The following is a 19,347-nucleotide window of genomic DNA, read 5'->3' as shown; positions in this document are numbered from 1 at the left end:
GTTACTGGCTATGTTGCCTTGGGCAAGCTAGTAAACATGGCTGTGGCTCGGTTTCTGCATCTGTAGTTTGAGGATAATTATAGCTTCCCCTTTAATGGTTGCTGTGAAGATAAAATAGAAACACATTTGGCATACAGTGAAAACTCAGTGAATGTTAGTAATTACCATTATTCCACACATTGTTTCCGAAGTGAATGAATTATTCTTATGTACAGAATGTGATATGCATAACTGTGCTCTTATTAACCTGAGGCCAGCAACCTTCTACTCAAGGTGACTGATTTGCATAAATACTATTCTGTTGTGAACTCATTTTGCATAACGGTATTTATAGAGGAATAAAATGTGACCATATTAACATATATAAACATGTATGTATACATATAATTATGTGTAGACATAATATTTTTAAATTACGAATGCTTACAAATGAAATGCTATTTAACTCAGATTTTTCTCCCTTATGGAGAAGTTCTTATCAGTAGGTAAAAAGTCATCTGGAAACAAAACAGCACTTGGAAAAAATGCCTTATAGGACTTTACATGAGAATACAGTAGTCATAATAGCTTTGCAAAACATTTAGGAATCTTAAGATATGGTTTAAGTGGCAGTCTCCTAAGGCTTTATAGGGCCAGTAATCCCATTGCTGAAATAAAGCATAAGTGTAATAAGCTTCGAAAGCACAATTAGGGCTGGATAAGACTCGGTATCCCTATATTTGTAAGAATTAAACTAATGTGTCTCTAGTGTCATTTTACCCAAGGGAAGAAGGCAACTTTGTGTTTATGCATCACATCCAGAGAGGGAAAAGAAGCAGAATAACAAAAAGTTGTTTATTGTTTAACTTGGGAATTCTGACTTGGGAATTCTGACTTAAAATATAGAAAACAAAAATTTTTTTTCATTTAAATCTTTTCTGGGGCACCTTGCATCATAACAGATAGTCTGTGATGCCTATTTTGTCTATTTAGGTTAGTTTTTCATGAGCTCTGTCTGAATCTGTGTAGAGAATTCTAGTAACTGCCTAAATTTCTTACAGTCTCATTAACCTTTAGAAAGAAAACCACAGGAATTACTTTTACCTTCTTAAACTGTTTGCCATCTATTAAACACATACCACAGACTGAGTGAGCAGTTTACAGGAAAAGACTAGTCTTTGACTACAAGAATTTGGTTATCACAAGTTAAGATTCACACCAGACAAATGAGAAAACTATATCATATGTCTGCACATGTCATGCTCAGGTGAACTAAATTCTGCTAGAAGACCCCTGTTCCTGTTTTGGGGTGTCTCACTCCCCTGGGCCTACCCGCCAGCGGATACGAGTGCTGGAACCGTCACTATTCTCCCTAGCTGTGCCTTCAAACTCCATCAAGATCATCCATCTCTCCCTCCCTCCATCATCTATTCCATTTTTAAAAGGTTTATTATCCCTCTCAATAAGCTTTACAGCTCAGTTTTAATAACAACAACAAAGGCTGAGAGATATTTTTCACAAAATTCCATTTACTAGAAAACAATCCCTGTGTCTGAGTAGTTTATTTATAAGCAATGATGAGAAAATTTGGGGCAGGAAAGCCTTGTGTCTGTCAGACCTGCTCTTCCTTCTCACTCTTGTTATTAACGTCTTAATATTTAGTACCATATTCTCTGAAGAGGGCCTCATCTCTCTGTTTTCCCAGCGTAGCTCCTAAATAGTCTTCTCTTCATGATATCACATGGGCATCAGTTCACTTCCTTTCGCCTCCAAGAAGATGGAAGCACGCTTTCTTCACCAGAGCTCTGACGTACCAAACTTAGCCAATGCAATTATCCAGTTGTGGAATAATTCATTATAATCCTTTGAATTATATAATTAAACAACTCTTTCTTTTTCACATTTATTCCTCATTGATTCAGATAAGGTTGAATGACCCAGGTTTTGAGAGACCATACTTAACTGAATTATTCTCCAACTAATGTATTTGCGAAATATACTGAACCGTCTGGAAGGAGTAGAAAGTACTACTGCACAGCCAAGGTAGGCTACGTTTTGGGGCAGTAACAAACAACCTCCAAATATTAGAGGCTTGTAACAACAGAAGGTTTATTTCAAATGTTTAGGTCCCTAGTGCTTGGTGGGAACACTGTTTCATGTCTTTCCACTTGAGGACTCACCTCCATATAATCACCATTATCAAGACATAATTGGTTGCTCTGGCTGGTAGGGAGATCTGCGGTAAATTACACAGTAGCTCTTTTTATTTTTAGTTTTTAGTTACAGTTGATATACAATATTATATTAGTTTCAGGGGTGCACCCTAGTGATTATACATTTATATACCTCATGAAGTGATCCCCCAATAAGTCTAGAACCCACCTGCCACCATACAATGTTATTACAGTATTGTTGACTATGTTCTCATGCTGTACTTTACATCCCTGTGACTGTTCTGTATCTACCAATTTGTACTTCTTAATCCCTTCACCTTTTTTTTACCCAGCACCCCTAACACCCATCCCATTTGGCAACTACCAACTTGTTCTCTGTGGTTATAAGTTTGTTTCTATTTTGTTGGATTCCACTCATGAGTTAAATTATATGGTATTTTTTTCTGACTTATTTCACTTAGCACTGTAACTTCTAGGTCTATCCATGTTCTTGCAAAAGGTAAGATTTCATTCTTTTCATGACTGAGTCATATTCCATTGTATATATGGTCCCTACCCTCTTAAGATGGACACTTAGGTTGCTTCCATATCTTGGCTAGTGTAAATAATGCCACAATAAACAGAGGAGTGTGTATATCTTTTCATATTGGCACTTTGGATTTCTTTGGATAAATACCCAGAAGTGGGATAGCTAGGTCAAGGCAGTTCTATTTTTAATTTTTTTTGAGGAAGCTACATACAGTTCTGCAGTGGCTGTACTGATTTATCATCCCATAAACAGTGAATGACGATTCCCTTTTCTCCACATTCTTACCAACACTTGTTTGTTGATTTTATTGATGGCAGCCATCTTACTTACAAGTGTGAGGTGAAATGTCATTGTGGTTTTGATTCGCATTTCTCTGATGATTGGGGATGTTGAACATGTTTTCATATGTCTATTGGCCATCTGTATATCTTCTTGGGAGAAATGTTTATTTGGATCCTCTGCTTTTTTTTTATTCAGACTGTGTTTTTTTTTTCTTTTGGTGTTAAGTTGTATGAGTTTCTTATGTATCCAAAATGTTAACCCCTTATTGGATGTATCATTGGTGAATATGTTCTCCCACATAGTGGGTTGTCTTTTCCTTTTTTTTTTGGTGATTTCCTTCACTGTGCGAATATTTTTTAGTTTGATGTAGTCCTCAATGTTTTTCATTTTCCCCTATGTGAGAGATAGCTTTTAGAAATGTTTGTTTAAAAAAATCTATGTCAAAGAATTTACTGCCTACATTTTCTTCTAGGGGTTTATGGTTTAAGGCACAAACACAAGGCCCATGGGCCGAATCCGGCCCTCCACCTTGTTACTAGGTGGCAGCACCAAGCTCCTTGCCCCTAGTTAAGGAGTAGTTACATCTATACAGTCCTAAAATTACATTTGGCCCTTTGAAGGCAACTGCAAGGCTGATGTGGCCCCCGGGGAAAATAAATTTGACACTCCTGGTTTAAGGTCTTACACGTATTTTTGTATATGATGTAAGAAAATGTGTGGTTTCATTTTTTGCCTGTGTCTATCCAATTTTCCTAACCCCATTTATCGAAGAGACTGTATTCATCCCGTTGTATAATCTTGCTTCCTTTCTCATAGATTACTTGTGCACATAGACTGGTATCTTTTGCTTCTTCTCATGAGCGATTCATATTACTTAGCTTTCATTTCATTGGCCTAAGCAAGTCACATCGCTGCAATTGAAACTTAATGGGGTGGAGAAATACAGAACTACCATGTAGCCAGAAAGGAGAGAGCCATAAATATTTGGTGAAGAGCACTCATGACCACTAGTAACTACTACAATCACTTTATCCTCTTATTTTTTTCTTGTCAAATTTGATGTTGGCATTGGGACAAAAAATCAGATTAAATGTTTTAACCTGTGATTCTTTTCCAGTGTATGATAAAATCTTTCTCATGACCTTGGTGCTAAAATGATGCCTTTTGCACTGTGTGCTCCTGGCCACCATAGCACTGTGGAAGACTGCAGAGTCCTATCCCCCATCAGACTCTCTCTCTGAAGCTGTCTCAGCTCAGTGCTCTGCCTAACAGCTTCACTGTCTGAAGGAGCCCGAATAATATCTCATCTCTAACCTGGCTTCCATTCAAAGGCTTGTAGGATTAATCTCCTCATCATTAACATCTCTGTTTCCCCAAATCACTATAACAATCTAAGCATCCCAAATAATGTGTCATCATGGAGATGTTTGTCCCCATTCTGCTCTGCAATTGTACCCCATCTTCCACTCCACCACATCCTCTGCCGCTCTGGGCCAGACCATGTACTGCTCGTCGGTAAATTTACTTTTCCCCTTTCTGATATATTTACTTCATATACTCTTTTCTATTCCCACACACCTCTTCTATTTCATAGAGAAAATAGATAAGAAACTGATCTACTCAGCTCTACCTGCCTCTGTATCTGTATATTGCTCTTGACTCTGGGTAAATGGATTAAGTGTCCCCACATCAACCTGACACCAAGCCCTCTGGTGCCCTAATCTCAATTCTTTTTTCCTTCTTAAAAGCTTTTTTTTTTTTTCACTTACCCATTTTCTCTCCACCAGATCAGTCTGGCAACTAAGCATGCTGTTATGTCATCTGTTTCCTTCTTCCCTTCAAAGAAAAACTCCAGGAAAAAAAACTTTATAATTGTCTGTAGAGTTTTACATCCCGTTCTGTACTAAACATACTTCAATCATGACTATTTTCAATCAGGCCACTGAAAGGATTTTTGCAAAGTTCAAATGCCAGCAATGGTAAAAGTCAACACAGTGCCTACTAAGAGGCAGGAAGTGTTCTAAATATTTTATACATGATAAAGCATTTACTTCTCAAACAGGCCCTATGGAGGTTGTGCTGTTTTTATCCCTCTTTTAGACATGAAAAACTGAAAAACTGCTACTCAGGTATTGGGTAACTTGCCGATGTCTCTTAGCTGCTGGGAGGAGTTTAGATTTGAACCCAGCTGCCCTGGTTATGGAATCTATGTTCTTAACCACTGGATCATATTACTTTAAGAGATTATCATTTCCCTTTATTTATTGAAGCTTTCAGCAGCTTTTGACATAACTGATCAATCCCTCCTGCTTGAAACATTCTTTGCTTTTCCATGCCTTTATTTGGGGTTCGTATCTCATGTGTTGCTCATATTTTTTTTGTCACTTGCACCACTGCAGACCTAGGTTTCAGACATTTTTATTTGTTGGTAACCTTTCCACGGTAATTTGGTTTAGTCGGTGGCTTGAAATATCACCCATTGGTTAGACCTCCTGCGTGTGTATCTGCAGCCCATTTTTTTTCCCCGAAGCTCTGTTTCATAAAGGATGTTGCCTGATTTATATCTCTGCTTGAGTGTCTTTAAAAGGATCTCACAGTTCACACAGACAGAAGAGAACTATAGATGTCCTAGCCCAACCTATCTTTCATCAAATTCCCAGTTCCCCAAGATTTCTCTATCTACCTGCACCACCAACCTCTAATTGCTCAAGGCAAACTTAGAAATAATCCTCAATTCCTTTTTCCCTCACAGCTCACATTCTATCTCTTAGCAAGTCAAACCAACTGTGCACTGAAATACCCCTAACCTGCTATTTCTCTGCAAGTCTGCTGCTGTTAGTCTAGTCCAAGTTCCATCTTTTATAACAGACTCCAGCAATCTCTTTATAATTGGTTTCTTCAGTCCTTTCTCTAAAGGGCAGCCTGAGCAAACTTCGGAAGCATTGATGATAAATACCATTTCTACCCAAAGACTTTCCCTTGCAATGAGAATAAATCCTATCGCCTTACTGTGGCATACTAGCCCCTACATTTCTGACACGTTTTCCTCAACCTTTCAATTGTGCGAACACACTGGTCCTCTTGCTCTCCCGAAAACATACCATGCTTTCCCCCATTTTGGTACCTTGTCATTGCTGTTCCTTCACTTTGGAATGCTCTTTCTTTGAGATTCATCATGGATGCTTCCTTCCCTTCACTGAGGTCAATCATTTATGTACCTCCTTAGAGAGGTCTTCCTTGAGACTCTTGCTAAAATATACATTCTATCTTTGCATAATTACTCTCAAGAAACATACTGTATTTCCTTTAAGGTGCTTAAAAACCTAATGCTGTCCTATGGATTCATTAACTTAGGTATTTATTATTTGTTTTCTCCAGAGGACTATGAGCTCTTTGAGGACAGAGTCTATGTCCCTCTTGTTCACTGGTGCAGTCCCAGAACTCAGAATTATGCTTGATGTGTGGTATTGACCCAATTCAAATGTGACTAAGTACCCTATAGAAAGCAGGGTAATGAGTTGCGTAACACAAAACATTCAATGAATTAAAACAAATGGAACCATCCTTAGATAAAGTATGTTCCAGAGCAGGAGAAGAGAGGAGCAGAAGTCTAGCTTTTAAGTTTTTAGCTTTTGTAGTCATAGCTTAGTGTTTGAATCAAACATAGAAAAATTTCCAGGTATATGCAGTGGCAGAAAAATCTTTGACCTTGGAAATGGTACTTGCTTCCTGAAAGTTCTTTTGAGAAATACATGTCAAAACTATATATCATACCTGAGTTTCTTGGACTTACATAGAGGTATGAGTTGGACAATAGGATATGCTCTCTTGCCCAAGAAAAATCTAAACAAGTGAGCTAACCTGAATTATTACAAAGAGGTTCCTCATCTCCCAGGGGAAGATAATAGAAATGCATAATGTGTTGATTTCATTTACAATATGTATGTAACAAAAAATTCAGATCTCTACATTATTCTACTTAAATTTCCATTTTTATAGCAATCATGGTTTTGAGATTTCTGAAAGGATAGTGTTTCAACAAATGTTTGATTCAAAGCTATTTTTATTTTTAGCAGGTGAAACTTTTGCTTTTTCATTTCACAGTAGGGTTAATACTTTGAAGAAGAAATGCTAAAAAAAAAAAGTTAGGTCCAAAAATTTTGATCACCCAAAATTTCACCTTCACAACCATCCTGCAAGGGGCAGGGAAACTCACAGCTTTTTGGACTGGGTCTCTAGGCTAGGCATAAAGCCACCCAAGTTCTGGCTGTGCTTGGTGCCATTTGGTGGCAGTTGTCCCCTCAGAAAAAATTGGAAGGAATGATATTTGGGTCTGGCTGGAACTTTTGGGAAAATGATAGCAATTTAAAGAATCAACCAATGAGTTCATTTCAAGGGAAATTGTGAAGATGAATACTATCCCAAGGTTGGGGATTCTCCCTGTCATCATCACTTCTTGTAAATTGGTGTTCTGCCTAACCTGACACTCACCCCCAGAAGAACCTCACCTTTGTATCGACCCTTTGTGGTGTATCTTGCTCAGGGATTTAACTTACTTGGATTAACATGTTGAACAAAAAGCTGTAAAAAGAAGTCACATGTGAATAAATAGGTTTTTGATGACACCAAATATTGCCTCTATATTTCGAACTCTTCCAACAGCTTATTTTAATCTAGTCACTAATTGTTCCTGCTTCACCAAGCATTTACTGACAGAAATGGTCCTGCCACATTTAGCAAAGAAATAAAATCTGCATTATGGAGTCAGCATCATTGTATTTCCAGTTTCATGCATGGTGGGTCCCTTATAGAGCTATGTTTAATGCACTTCTAATTAAAAAGAGGGAGGAAGTATCCAGTGCTTTCTCAGTGTTGTCTCATCTTTTGTTTTTGTTTGTACAGCTCACCATGTTAAAACGGGCACTTGCGAGGTGGTGGCTCTCCACAGATGCTGTAATAAGAACAAGATAGAAGAACGGTCGCAAACTGTCAAGTGCTCCTGCTTCCCCGGGCAGGTGGCAGGCACCACGCGAGCTGCCCCATCCTGTGTGGATGGTGCGACACTTACATTGCTCATTGCGGTAGTATAGATGAGGATGTATAGGATGGGAATTCCATTATAATGCTGATGACCAGGGCCAATTCTGAGGGACCACATTATAAATTATGTGGTTGATATGAGGGTATCTGGAAGGAGGTCTAAAATCTTATGCAGTTTTGTAACAAAAGGCGTTATAATGAGGTTCCAACAAGTCTATGTGCTTTTTACTGTGATACCATGAACTACTAATTTGTCCACTGAAGAAGAAAACAGATGGTTAAATAGTATGAATTAGTAAACCCATGGATGGTTCTTAAGAATGAAAAAAATAAACATCTTTTACCTAAGACAAAGAAGATAAAAAAGATGAACAGTGAAAGGACAGCAAACTCAGTTATTAAGAACCACACCTAAAACAAAAGCAAACTAAGAGGACAGCTAGATTAGGAGTGGAACCATAGAAATGAAGATCACATGGAAAGTTAGCAACAGGGGAGAAGGAGAAGAGGGGAGAAGGTACAGAAAATAAGTAGCATAGACAGTAGGTAGAAAATAGATAGGGGGGAGGGCAAGAATTGTATGGGAAATATAGAATCTAAAGAACTTGAGACATGTGGTCATAAACTAAAGGGGGAGGGGGTGTGCAGGGTCGAGGGGAATGAAGAGAGAAATAAAACAGCTGTAATGGCATAATCAATAAAATATATTTAAAAAAAAGAAAAAGAAGAAAACATCATACATATAAGGGAATGTTGTAAATAGAATGCTGGTTATTATAAAGATGTATCACAATATTAATTTTTTTACTTAAGTATTCCCATAATTACAATAGGATATAAGTCTTTTTATGGGCCATTTAATTGATGCTACCATAAATAATAATTTGAGTGCTCATATTAGCATGGTACATTTCTGGTGATTGCTCACAGTAAAAAAAAATTGCATTAACTCTAATGCCCTTCTGATTTTTAGCCTACTGTGGGGAATATAACATTTATTCTAAAATATTTACTCTAAATTCTTCAGGGACTTATTTTCTTACATGTTTATGTAAATCAGTGCATGCATGCATACATACTCAGTTTCTTTCAGATATATTAGTTTTCATGAAGCCCATATATTCACATGAAAAATCCCTTAATAATGTGCTTATAGTTTATAATACTATCTTGTACATTTAAAACCTTAAGATGGTAGATCTCATGTATTCTTACCACAATGAAGTAAAATTAAAAATTAAAATGATTAAATGTGCAGAGAATCAGCAAAACTAAATGGAAAAAGCTGAATCAATTTTCTTATCTCCTGCAGCTTCAATAGTGGAACAGAAATGGTGGTGCCACATGCAGCCATGTCTTGAGGGGGAGGAATGTAAGGTTCTTCCAGATCGGAAAGGATGGAGCTGTTCCTCTGGGAATAAAGTAAAAACAACTAGGGTAAGTGGACAGCCAGCTTGGAGAGCAAAACACCTCTGAATTAACAAAGTGCAGAATGTGTGCAATGACACTTGTAAGTGGTGGTTGTAGAATTAGAGTTTTCCATGGCACACTTTCTCCCTTACTCGATTTGTTCATAGCACATTTTTACTTCGTTCAGAATAACATCTATAGCTCGCCATCAACTGTCACGTTATCTAATAAACAAACACTGTTTGTTTGTTCCTTCATGAGATACTGACAGTAATGTGAAACACCCAAGGGTACATATTAAAAATGTTGGGAAGGAGACTCAATCCCTTATTCTTGTCATGGATAGTTATCTAAATAGATTCTTAAAGTAAAATAATTTTACTATATGTATGACTTAGTAAAATTTGCCAACTAAATTCTTTCATTCTTATAGAAGAACTACTATAAAAGTAGTTCTTTTGATCTTTCTTATTTCTTGATCGGTAGTTTTCCAGTAGAATATAAATCTCTACATAGGCCCATTTAATTGATGATATCATAAGTAACTTAAGAGCTCACACGGGCATGGTGTATTCCAGGGGTCAATATGTAAAGATTACTCTTTAGATGATGTGTTTCAGTTTGTAATGACTAACTTCTGGGAAATGGAAGACAAGTGAAAGAGCATTATTCTTTAACCTCCTCATTACCTCCATGCATATTCCAGATGGGTAGACTTTAAATGCTTTTCTGTGTAGCCTCATCTATGAAAGTTCTGTCTTGTTTTCTTTCCCTTCAGAGCAAAAAGCAAGACAATTGATTAGAATGGAATAATTGGGGACTAGAGCAGAATAATGGTATAAGGGGATGTTTTATTAAAAAAGAAAAAAGGTGATGTAAAACTAGGAACTGGTTAATTTATGATATTGTTTGACAATAGCAGATTTTAAGAAATCTTCTCTGGACATATTCAAAGGGATCATTTTATAATCCCATCAGATATATAATTCAATCTACCAAGTAATGACTGTTCAGACACAGAGGTAACCAAATTTTCCATATCATAAATAACTTTATATTGTGTCAAGTTATTTATGACTCTAATTTGTTGACCAAATGCTGGCACACCATTCAAAAAAACCACAGAGTACATGATAAGTTAATTGATATGATTGTACCATTCCATTAGTTAGCATATAGTATAATCCTTATTGATTCTGGCTGTATACAGTTTCCTTATAAGCCATTTACAGCATGAAAAATATATTTTCTTAACATTCTAAATTCTTAGTCTGAAATAGCACTCATGGAAAATCATTGGAGTTTTGAGATCCTAAAACACTTAAAAATGTTGTTTTAGAGAACTCACTATATTTTTTTATGTTTTTATTACTTTAGTGGATATGAAAAAGCATTTTTGAATACTTAAAACATATGTCATATACTGAACAAAGTGCTTAATGTGAGTTAGCTCATTTCATTCTCTTAGTAGCCCAGTGAAGAAGATAATATCTTCTTTTTACATATGAATAAATCAAAACTTCAAAATGTTCAGTGATTTCCCACGGTCATATAGCTAATTAATGCAGGAGCCAGGATTCAAAATACACAGTCTAATTTTTCAACCTGTAATTTATACTAGATAAATTAACTTATTCTTATAATAGTGATACACATTTCCTGCAGTTCTTTTCATGAGCTAGACCTTTAAAAATAGCTTTTAACATATTTGACCTCAGAAATAAAAAGGTCAAGATGATGTAATCTAAATTCTCATAGTAAATTGTTTTATAAATCTTGATTTTCTCCCATTTGGGCCACATTCTCAAGGGTCCAAACTGAGTCTCTGTGTCACAAATTCTTCATAATGTAATGAAACAAGACGGATGAACTGAGAACTCATGAGTTCTCAGAGACCACATCTAGATCCTCTAGTTTAAGTTGGGTTACACTTCTTATTTTTTTAATCTATTTTGCCCTGAAGAATGGCTGTTAATGGAGGACCTCATTAAAGATATTGTAGAGAGGATTTATACAACAGTAGATGTTTGGATTAAATTACTCTTAACATTCTTCTAATTCTGAGAGTCTATGATTCTCACTTAAAAAGGAAAAATAATCATATATAGGAGAAGACAAGAAGGCATGAAAGAAGGAACTTTCTAGGTACAATCAAAGCCAGTTATCTTTTTTCTTTTTAACTTAACAAGAAAAATGTTGCTGATGAAAATGAAGCTTCTTAGACATTTTTGACTAAAGGAATATGATGGCATCCTATATGCCTGAGCAAAAAGAGTGTAATTTTGAATGTTAGTCTAGCTCATGAAACAATCTAGATAGATCCCATGAGGTGATAAAGAAGCAAGGTTTTGAGGCACTTCCAGTCAGGATGGTGGGTTGCCTCTTCTCACAACTACATCAGAATTACAACTAGATTATAGAACAAGCCTCACTGAGGACAGAAGTCTTTTAACTAAGGATATAAAGAAGAAGCCATAATGAGACATGGAATGGGCATGTTCTACCCCAGAGTGAGGCAATTAAGAATCAGGAGGTATATTTTAGCTGTGGAGGTCTGCCATGAGGAACAAGGGGGTCCCAACCCCATACTGGGCTTCCCAGCCTAGGACATTAAAGCCAGGAAGAGGAAATGCCATATCATCTGGCTATGAAAATGAGCAGAGACTGCATTGGAGTGAGATTGAGGGCTTCTGGAGTCCCAAGCGGATGCTCTTGCTATTGAGGGGCTACCATGTGGTCTCACTTGTGCACACACACACTGACTATGGGCTCCAGCACAGAGGCAGCAGCTTGAAAAGTGCCAGCAACATATGGGGAGGACCTGAATGAACTAACTGGCGGGTGGGAGCTGGAGGGGTGATGGTCAAGGCAGTTCCATCCAGGCATGAAAGTGCTACGAGGCACCATTGCTCCTTTTTGAGCCCTCCCTCTATATAGCTGTCAAGTGCCAAATATGAGCTCTCCAATAACCTGGCTAATACTGTTTGCTCCACCAAGGTAACTCCCTGGGGCTCCACCCCACCCAACTAATGTGCCTGGCTGAAATTGCTTCCAATGGCTTTTCCAGAGGAGCAGCCTGCCTTGGCTCATGCTACACACTTTCCTGAAAGGACCACAAACCCAAATAAGCAGCAGACAACCTTAACATGCCCTATACTTCTTGTTAAGTGCCCGAAGCTCAACGTAAATGATGACTGGTCTCAACTTGCATTACAACTTGTATCAGGTGGCCCCAAGCCTGGCGTAAGCTATGGCCAGTATTGGCTGGCCCCAGGGTAACCACTGAAGGATTCCAGGCTTGATATAATTTGCAGCCAGCCTTGTTTCACAGAAGAACCTCTCCCAAGCCTACCAGAAGCAGCAACCAACTACAGATCACGCAAATCAGCAACCAACTGGTAGCTCCCACCAGCTAGCCCCAAACTGGGAACAAATGGCAGCTGACCTTGGCCTGCACTGGAGCCCCTCCTCAGAAGTAGTAAAACCAACACATCAGATGGCCAGCTTCAGACCACACCACAGCAGCACCCAAGCAGCTCCACAGATGACATAGCCAAAGGACAAACTCCTGGCCCAAGGCATAAGCCCCTGAACAATAGCTTGTCTACAGTTGTCATTGTTAGCCCACACTACCAGTCAGCATAAAGATCAGTCCCACCCCCTGAAGTGCCAATAGCAATTAAGGCTAAACTACAATGGGAGAGGACACACACAAATGAGCACCTGGAGCACTTGGCTCAGGTGAGTAGGAGAATGTGCTACTGGGCATCACAGGTGACTCTGTCAAGACTGAGAGATGTAACATATCTACCTAATCCAGAGAAACAAACACAGGGTGTCAGCCAAAATGAGGAGACGAAGAAACATGTGCCAAATGAAAGAAAAGGACCTAAATGAAATAGAGATAAGCAATCTTCCAGTTAGAGAATTCAAGACACTGGTTATAGGGATGCTCAATGAACTTATGGGAAGAGTAGATGAACTTAGTAAGAACCTCAACAAAGTGATAGAAGCCATAAAAAGGACCAGCAAAAAAATTAAGACTATAATAACTGAAATGAATATATTAGAGGGAATCAACAGCAAATTAGATGGAGCATAGAATTGAATCAGTGAGAGGGTAGCACAAAACACCCAATCAACAACAAAAAAAGTGGGGCACATTTTAAGGGATCTCTGAAACAATATCACAGGGATACCAGAAGGAGAGAAAAAGAGGGATAGTCAGAGTAAGAGAGAAAGATTGAAAATCTATTTGAAAAAATGACAGGAAAGTTTCTGAACCTGGTGAAGGAAATAGACAAATAAGCCCAGGAAATGTAGAGAGTCCCAAACAAGATGAACCCAAAGAAGCCCACACCAAGACATATTATAATTAAAATGCCAAAGGTTAAATACAAAAAGAGAATCTTAAAAGTAGAAAACAAAGCAGTTAGTTACTTACAAGGGAGCTTGCATTAGGCTGTCAGCTAATTTTTCAACAGAAACAGTACAGGCTGGAAGGGATTCACACAAAATATTTAAAGTAATTAAAGAAAAGACCAAAGTTACTCTACCCAGCAAGGCTATCATTTAGAATTAAAGGAGAGATAGTTTTCCAAAACAAGAAAAAGGTAAAGGAGAGCATCACCAATAAACCTACATTACAAAAAATATTACAAGAACTTCGTTAAGTAGAGATCAGAAATATGAATTAGAAAATATAGGACATAAAAAAAGTGCTCACTGACAAAGGCAGACACTTACAATTAGCAATGGATCAACCAACCATAAGATCATACAAAGGTTAAGAGGCACATGTAATTACAGCACTAAGGGATACATATAAATGAAGTAAAGTACCAAAAACATGAATTGTAGGTGAGTAAAAATTGTAGTGATTGTAAAATGTGTTCAAACTTAAGTAGTCATCAACTTACATATGAAGCACATGGTAACAACAAACGAAAAATGTACAAGAGATATACAAGAAATAAAAATGACACCAGCATGACACTAGAGAAGGTCATCAACATATAAGACAGCAAGATTATAAGAAACAGAGAAGAACTACAAAAACAATCAGAAAACAATGGACTGAATGCTTCAATCAAAAGATGTAGGGCAGCTAAATGGATTTAAAAAATGAGACTTGTACATATGCTGCCTATGAGACACCCACTTCAGATTGAAAAACACAGACTGAAAGTAAAGGGATGGGAAAGATATTTCATGCAAATGAAAAAAATTTTTAAAGCTGGCTTAACAATACTTAGACAAAATAGATTTTAAACCTAGGGCTGAAATAAGAGACAAAGTTCATTTCCTATTGAGATTAATGCAACAAATGGATTTAATTCTCAAACATCTATACACCCAATGTTGGAGAACCTAAATTTGTAAAGCAAACATTGACAAATGTTGATAGTAATACAGTTATACTAGGCTGCTCGAACACCCCATTTACCTCAGTGGGTAGATCATCCAGACTGAAAATCAACATGGAAACCATGGCCTTAAATAACATACTAAACCAGATGTACTTAATTGATATGTGTAGGACATTTCACCCAAAAGCAGCTGAATATACATTATTTTCAAGTGCACATGGGACATTTTCCAGGATAGACCACATGTTAGGCCACAGAACATGTCAGTAAAATTAAGAAGATTGAAATCATATCAATAGCAGCTTCCCCAATCACAATGGTATGAAACTAAAAATCAATTACAAGAATAAAACTAAAAAATACTCATATATGGAGGCAAACAATATTCTATTAAATAATGAATTGGTTGACAGCAAGATCAAAGAAGAAATTAAAAGATACCTTGAGGCAAATGAAAATACGGTGATGCAAACTCTATGGGACACAGACAAAGCAGTTCTAAGAGGGAGTTCATGCCAACACAGGCCTACCTCAAGGAATAAAGTGTCAGATAAACAATCTCAAACTCCTAACAGAGTTGGAAGAAGAACAGCCAAAGCCTAAACTGGATATAAACAAGGAAATGATGAAGACCAGAGCATAAATAAATGAAATAGATCCAAAAAATGATAGAACAGATCAATGAAACCAAGAAATGGTTCTTTGAAAAGATAAACTAGAAATAAATCTTTAACCATGCTCATCCAAAACAACAACAACAAAATCCAAGAGACAGCCGAATAAATAAAATTGGAAATGAAAGAAGTGACAAACGGCACCACACAAATATAAAGGACTATAAGAAAATACTGTGGACAATTATATGCCAACAAATTGGAGACCTGGAAGAGTGGATAAATTCTTAAAAGCATACAATATTCCAAGAATGAATCAAGAAGATACAGAAAAAAATCTAAATAGAGTGATAACTGATAATGAAATCTAACCAGTAATCAAAAAACTCCAAACCAAAGCGCTGGACCAGATAGTTTTACAGGCAAATTCTAACACATTAAAGAAAGAATTAATACATATCCTTTATTCCAAAAAACTGCAGAGGAAGAAAGGCTGCCAAATTCATTTTATAAGGCCAGCATTACCCTGATACCAATACCAGACAAAGACACTACAAAAAAAAAAAGAAAAGAAAATTATAGGTCACTATCCCTGATGAACTCAGAAGCAAAAATCCTTAACAAAATAATAGCGAGCTGAATTCAGCAATACATTAGATCATACACCCCAGTCAAGTGGGATTTATTCTTGGAATTCAAGTTTGGTTCAATATGTTTAAATCAATTAACATGAAAAGCCACATAAACAAAATGAAGGGTAAAAATCATATTATCATATCAGTAGATGCAGAAAAAGCATTTGACAAAATCCAACGTCCATTTAAGGTAAAAACTCTCACCAAATTGGGGGTAGAAAGAACATACCTCTACATAATAGGGCTTATATATGACAAACGCACAGCTGAAGTCATCGTCAATGGTTAGAAGCTGAAAGCTTTTGTTCTTCATGATCAGAAGCAGGACAGGGATGTCCACTTATTCAACATAATATTAGAAGTCCTAGCCACAACATTCAGACAGGATAAAGAAATAAAAGTTGACCGAACAGGAAAGGAAAAAGTAAAACTCATTATTTGCAGATGACAATGCTATTTAAAGAGAAGCAGATAGATTCCAACAAAGAAACTATTAGAACTAATAAATGAATTCAGCAAATAGGATACAAAATTAATATTCAGAAATCAGTTGTATTTTTATACACCAATAACAAACTAGCAGAAAGAAAAATTAAGAAAATCTCATTTACAATTGCATCAATAAGAATAAAATATGTAAAATGAATCTAATCAAGAAAATACCTCACATTAATCAAAATGGGTACCATTAATAAATCAACAAACAAAAAGCGCTGGTGAGGGTAGGTAGCAGGGGAAACACTTGTGTGCTGTCGGTGGGATTGTAAATTGAGTGTAGCCAGTATGGAAACAGTTTCACAATTTTTCAAAAAATTTAAAGTAGGACTGTCATATGACCCAGCAATTCCACTTCTGGATATTTATTTGAAGTAATTAAAAACACTTGTTCAAAAAGATGTATATACCCCTATGTTTATTGCAGCATTATTTATAGTAGCCAAGATATAGAAGCAATCTGAGTGGTGTGTCCAACCAAAGATGATTGGATAAGGAAATGTTATATATATAAAATGAAATATTACTCATCCAAAAAAAATGAAAGCTTGCCATTTGTGACAACATGGTGGGCCAAGAGGGTATTATGCTAAGTAAAATAAAACAGAGAAAGGAAAGAAAGAAAAAAAAAAAGAAGGAAAGAAGGGAGGGAGGAAGAGCTCCTACCTTTTGCCACAGCATGGATGGAACTGGAGAGCATTATGCTAAGTGAAATAAGCCAGGTGGTGAAAGACAAATACCATATGATCTCACCTATAAATAGAACCTAATCAACAAAAGAAAGAAGCAAGCAATATGTAACCAGAGACACTGAAATTAAGAACAAACTGACAGTAATCAGAGGGGAGACAGGAGGGGATAATGGGGCAAGAAGGGGGAAGTGTTCTCAGGAACATGTATGAAGGACACATGGACAAAACCAAAAGGGGTGGGATCAAGGGTGGGGATGGCTGGGGTGGGGGGTAGTGGTAGGCGGGAAATTCAGACAACTGTACTTGAACAACAATAAAAAATGTGAAAAAGAAGGAAACATACCATATGATTTCACTTATATGTGGAATCTAGAAAACAAAATAAAGGAATCAACAAATCAGAAACAAAGTCACAGATACAGAAAACAAAGTGGGAGGAGAGTTGAAGGGTTGTGTGAAAAAGGTGAAAGAATTAAGAAGTATAAATTTCCAGTTTAAAAAAAATTATAGGGAATATTGTTATATCTATGTATAGTGTCAGATGGTATGAGGCTTATCAGGATGATCACTTTATAAATTATACAAAAGTCTAATCACTATGTTGTAAACCTGAAACTAATATAATATTGTATGTCAAACATAGTTGAATTAAGTAAATAAATGAAGTGTCCAAGGTTGTCAGGTTATTACTGCTCTACCATCTCTGTGGAAATAGTATAAAAAGTATGGGAAATGTCAGTTCTTGAAGTTGCTCTTATACAATTACTTTGCTCAGGGTGGAAATGTTGTATAGAGGTGGTTTATGCCATGCATAAATAGCAGAAATATTATTGAGAAGAAGCCTGGTTATTATTTTAATCATTGGTATTATTTTGCACTTGGTAGATCTGAATAAGGTCCCCATGGCTATGGTGAGCCCAACAGCCACTGAGGCACCAACTGGCTGGTTCCAGCCACAAATGAGATAGTCTAGAAGTTAAGCAGGAATAGGTTACAAAGTAACTAAAAAGCTTTTCTCAGCCAAAATGCATTTCAATTTCTTACGCATGATATGTTGGTTTTGTGAGATTGTCACTGCAAGCAAAGTGACCCCCAAATGATTAAACTTTGCAATAAAAGTATACCCTACCTTGTAAGTGCCCATATCCAATGAGGAGTGCTCCTGTAAGTCTAATGTTAGAGAAAAGCAATCAGCCAAAAACAGCAATGAGGTTTGTCTGGCTTCAGCAGAGATGCGTGGTACCTTCCAGAGCTGACTGCAGGTCGTGCACTGGGCAGATTCCTCAATCGAGACTAATTTGGAACTCACAGTATACTTTCCACTATAAATGTGAATTATATCCTCCTCCTGTCTTTGTACTGGATCCGGGAAGCTAATTGTTCTGACCCATTTCCCACAAAAGGCAAAAACCATGAATATTTTGCAACACGTTCTTCAAAATCCCCACTATTTAGTCTGTAGAGAAAGGAGGATGCTCATTTGTTTCCCAAACCCTGTTTCTCATTGTGAAGGTGGAAACTGTTGACTGCCTGTGATGTTCTTAACCATCCATTTCATTACTTTTAAGAACTTCTAAGTTAAAAAGAAAGGAAAAGTCACAAAAGCCTTTTGATTTCAAACTCACTTTAAAGATAGATGATAAAGAACTTTGCAAAGAGTCATTAATAAAAGGAGAGCCTTTCCAGTGTGAAAGAGCACATAATTACATGCTAATTATGTAACTAAAGTAACAGGGGGAGCGGTGTTGTAGAGCTCGTAAGATTTGAGGGGCACAAATCCTCGATAACCTTGTTGGAATCCTCAGGGAAATAGACTGTGATTAATTTCTTTTAACGTTTTGATATGCTCTCTCTGTGGAACATCTCCTAAAGGTGCCGCATCCCACTTTTAGGATTTACAGCCCCTTGGCCTTCGTGGGGACTTTGGACTCTAGTGGTCATGACAGCTTTCATGTCTGATTCTTACCTAACAAAAAATGAACTTCATGTCATACAAGATTTTGTATTGTCATTAGTAATATTATTTTATGAATCATGAATCCTATGTCTATTTACTTTTTCTATGCTCAAAAAGGAATTTTATGGGTAATTTTTAACTGATTGGCATTCTTTCATCTTTACTCATTTA

At 36.9% G+C, this 19,347-nt stretch overlaps 1 protein-coding gene and 1 long non-coding RNA gene across 3 annotated transcripts in view; one reads left to right on the top strand and one right to left on the bottom strand.

Annotated features, from left to right (window-relative positions):
• The window catches only part of LOC119045535 (uncharacterized), a 223,618-nt gene that overhangs the window by 73,280 nt on the left and 130,991 nt on the right, over positions 1–19,347 (bottom strand). The window lies entirely within an intron of this gene.
• TAFA2 (TAFA chemokine like family member 2) overlaps positions 1–19,347 on the top strand; it is a 440,574-nt gene that overhangs the window by 387,571 nt on the left and 33,656 nt on the right. The window contains exons 3-4 of the mRNA XM_037140291.2: positions 7,867–8,019; positions 9,317–9,441. Coding sequence (XP_036996186.1) covers positions 7,867–8,019; positions 9,317–9,441 — 278 coding nt within the window. The remainder of the gene's footprint in view (positions 1–7,866; positions 8,020–9,316; positions 9,442–19,347) is intronic.

The sequence above is a fragment of the Artibeus jamaicensis genome, unplaced genomic scaffold (genome assembly GCF_021234435.1).
Source record: "Artibeus jamaicensis isolate MK-2021 breed Jamaican fruit bat unplaced genomic scaffold, CSHL_Jam_final contig_233, whole genome shotgun sequence".
In the NCBI taxonomy this organism is placed as follows: Eukaryota; Metazoa; Chordata; class Mammalia; order Chiroptera; family Phyllostomidae; genus Artibeus; species Artibeus jamaicensis.
The sequence above is the reverse complement of the archived record's forward strand: the minus strand, read 5'-3'. Positions and strand labels throughout refer to the sequence as shown.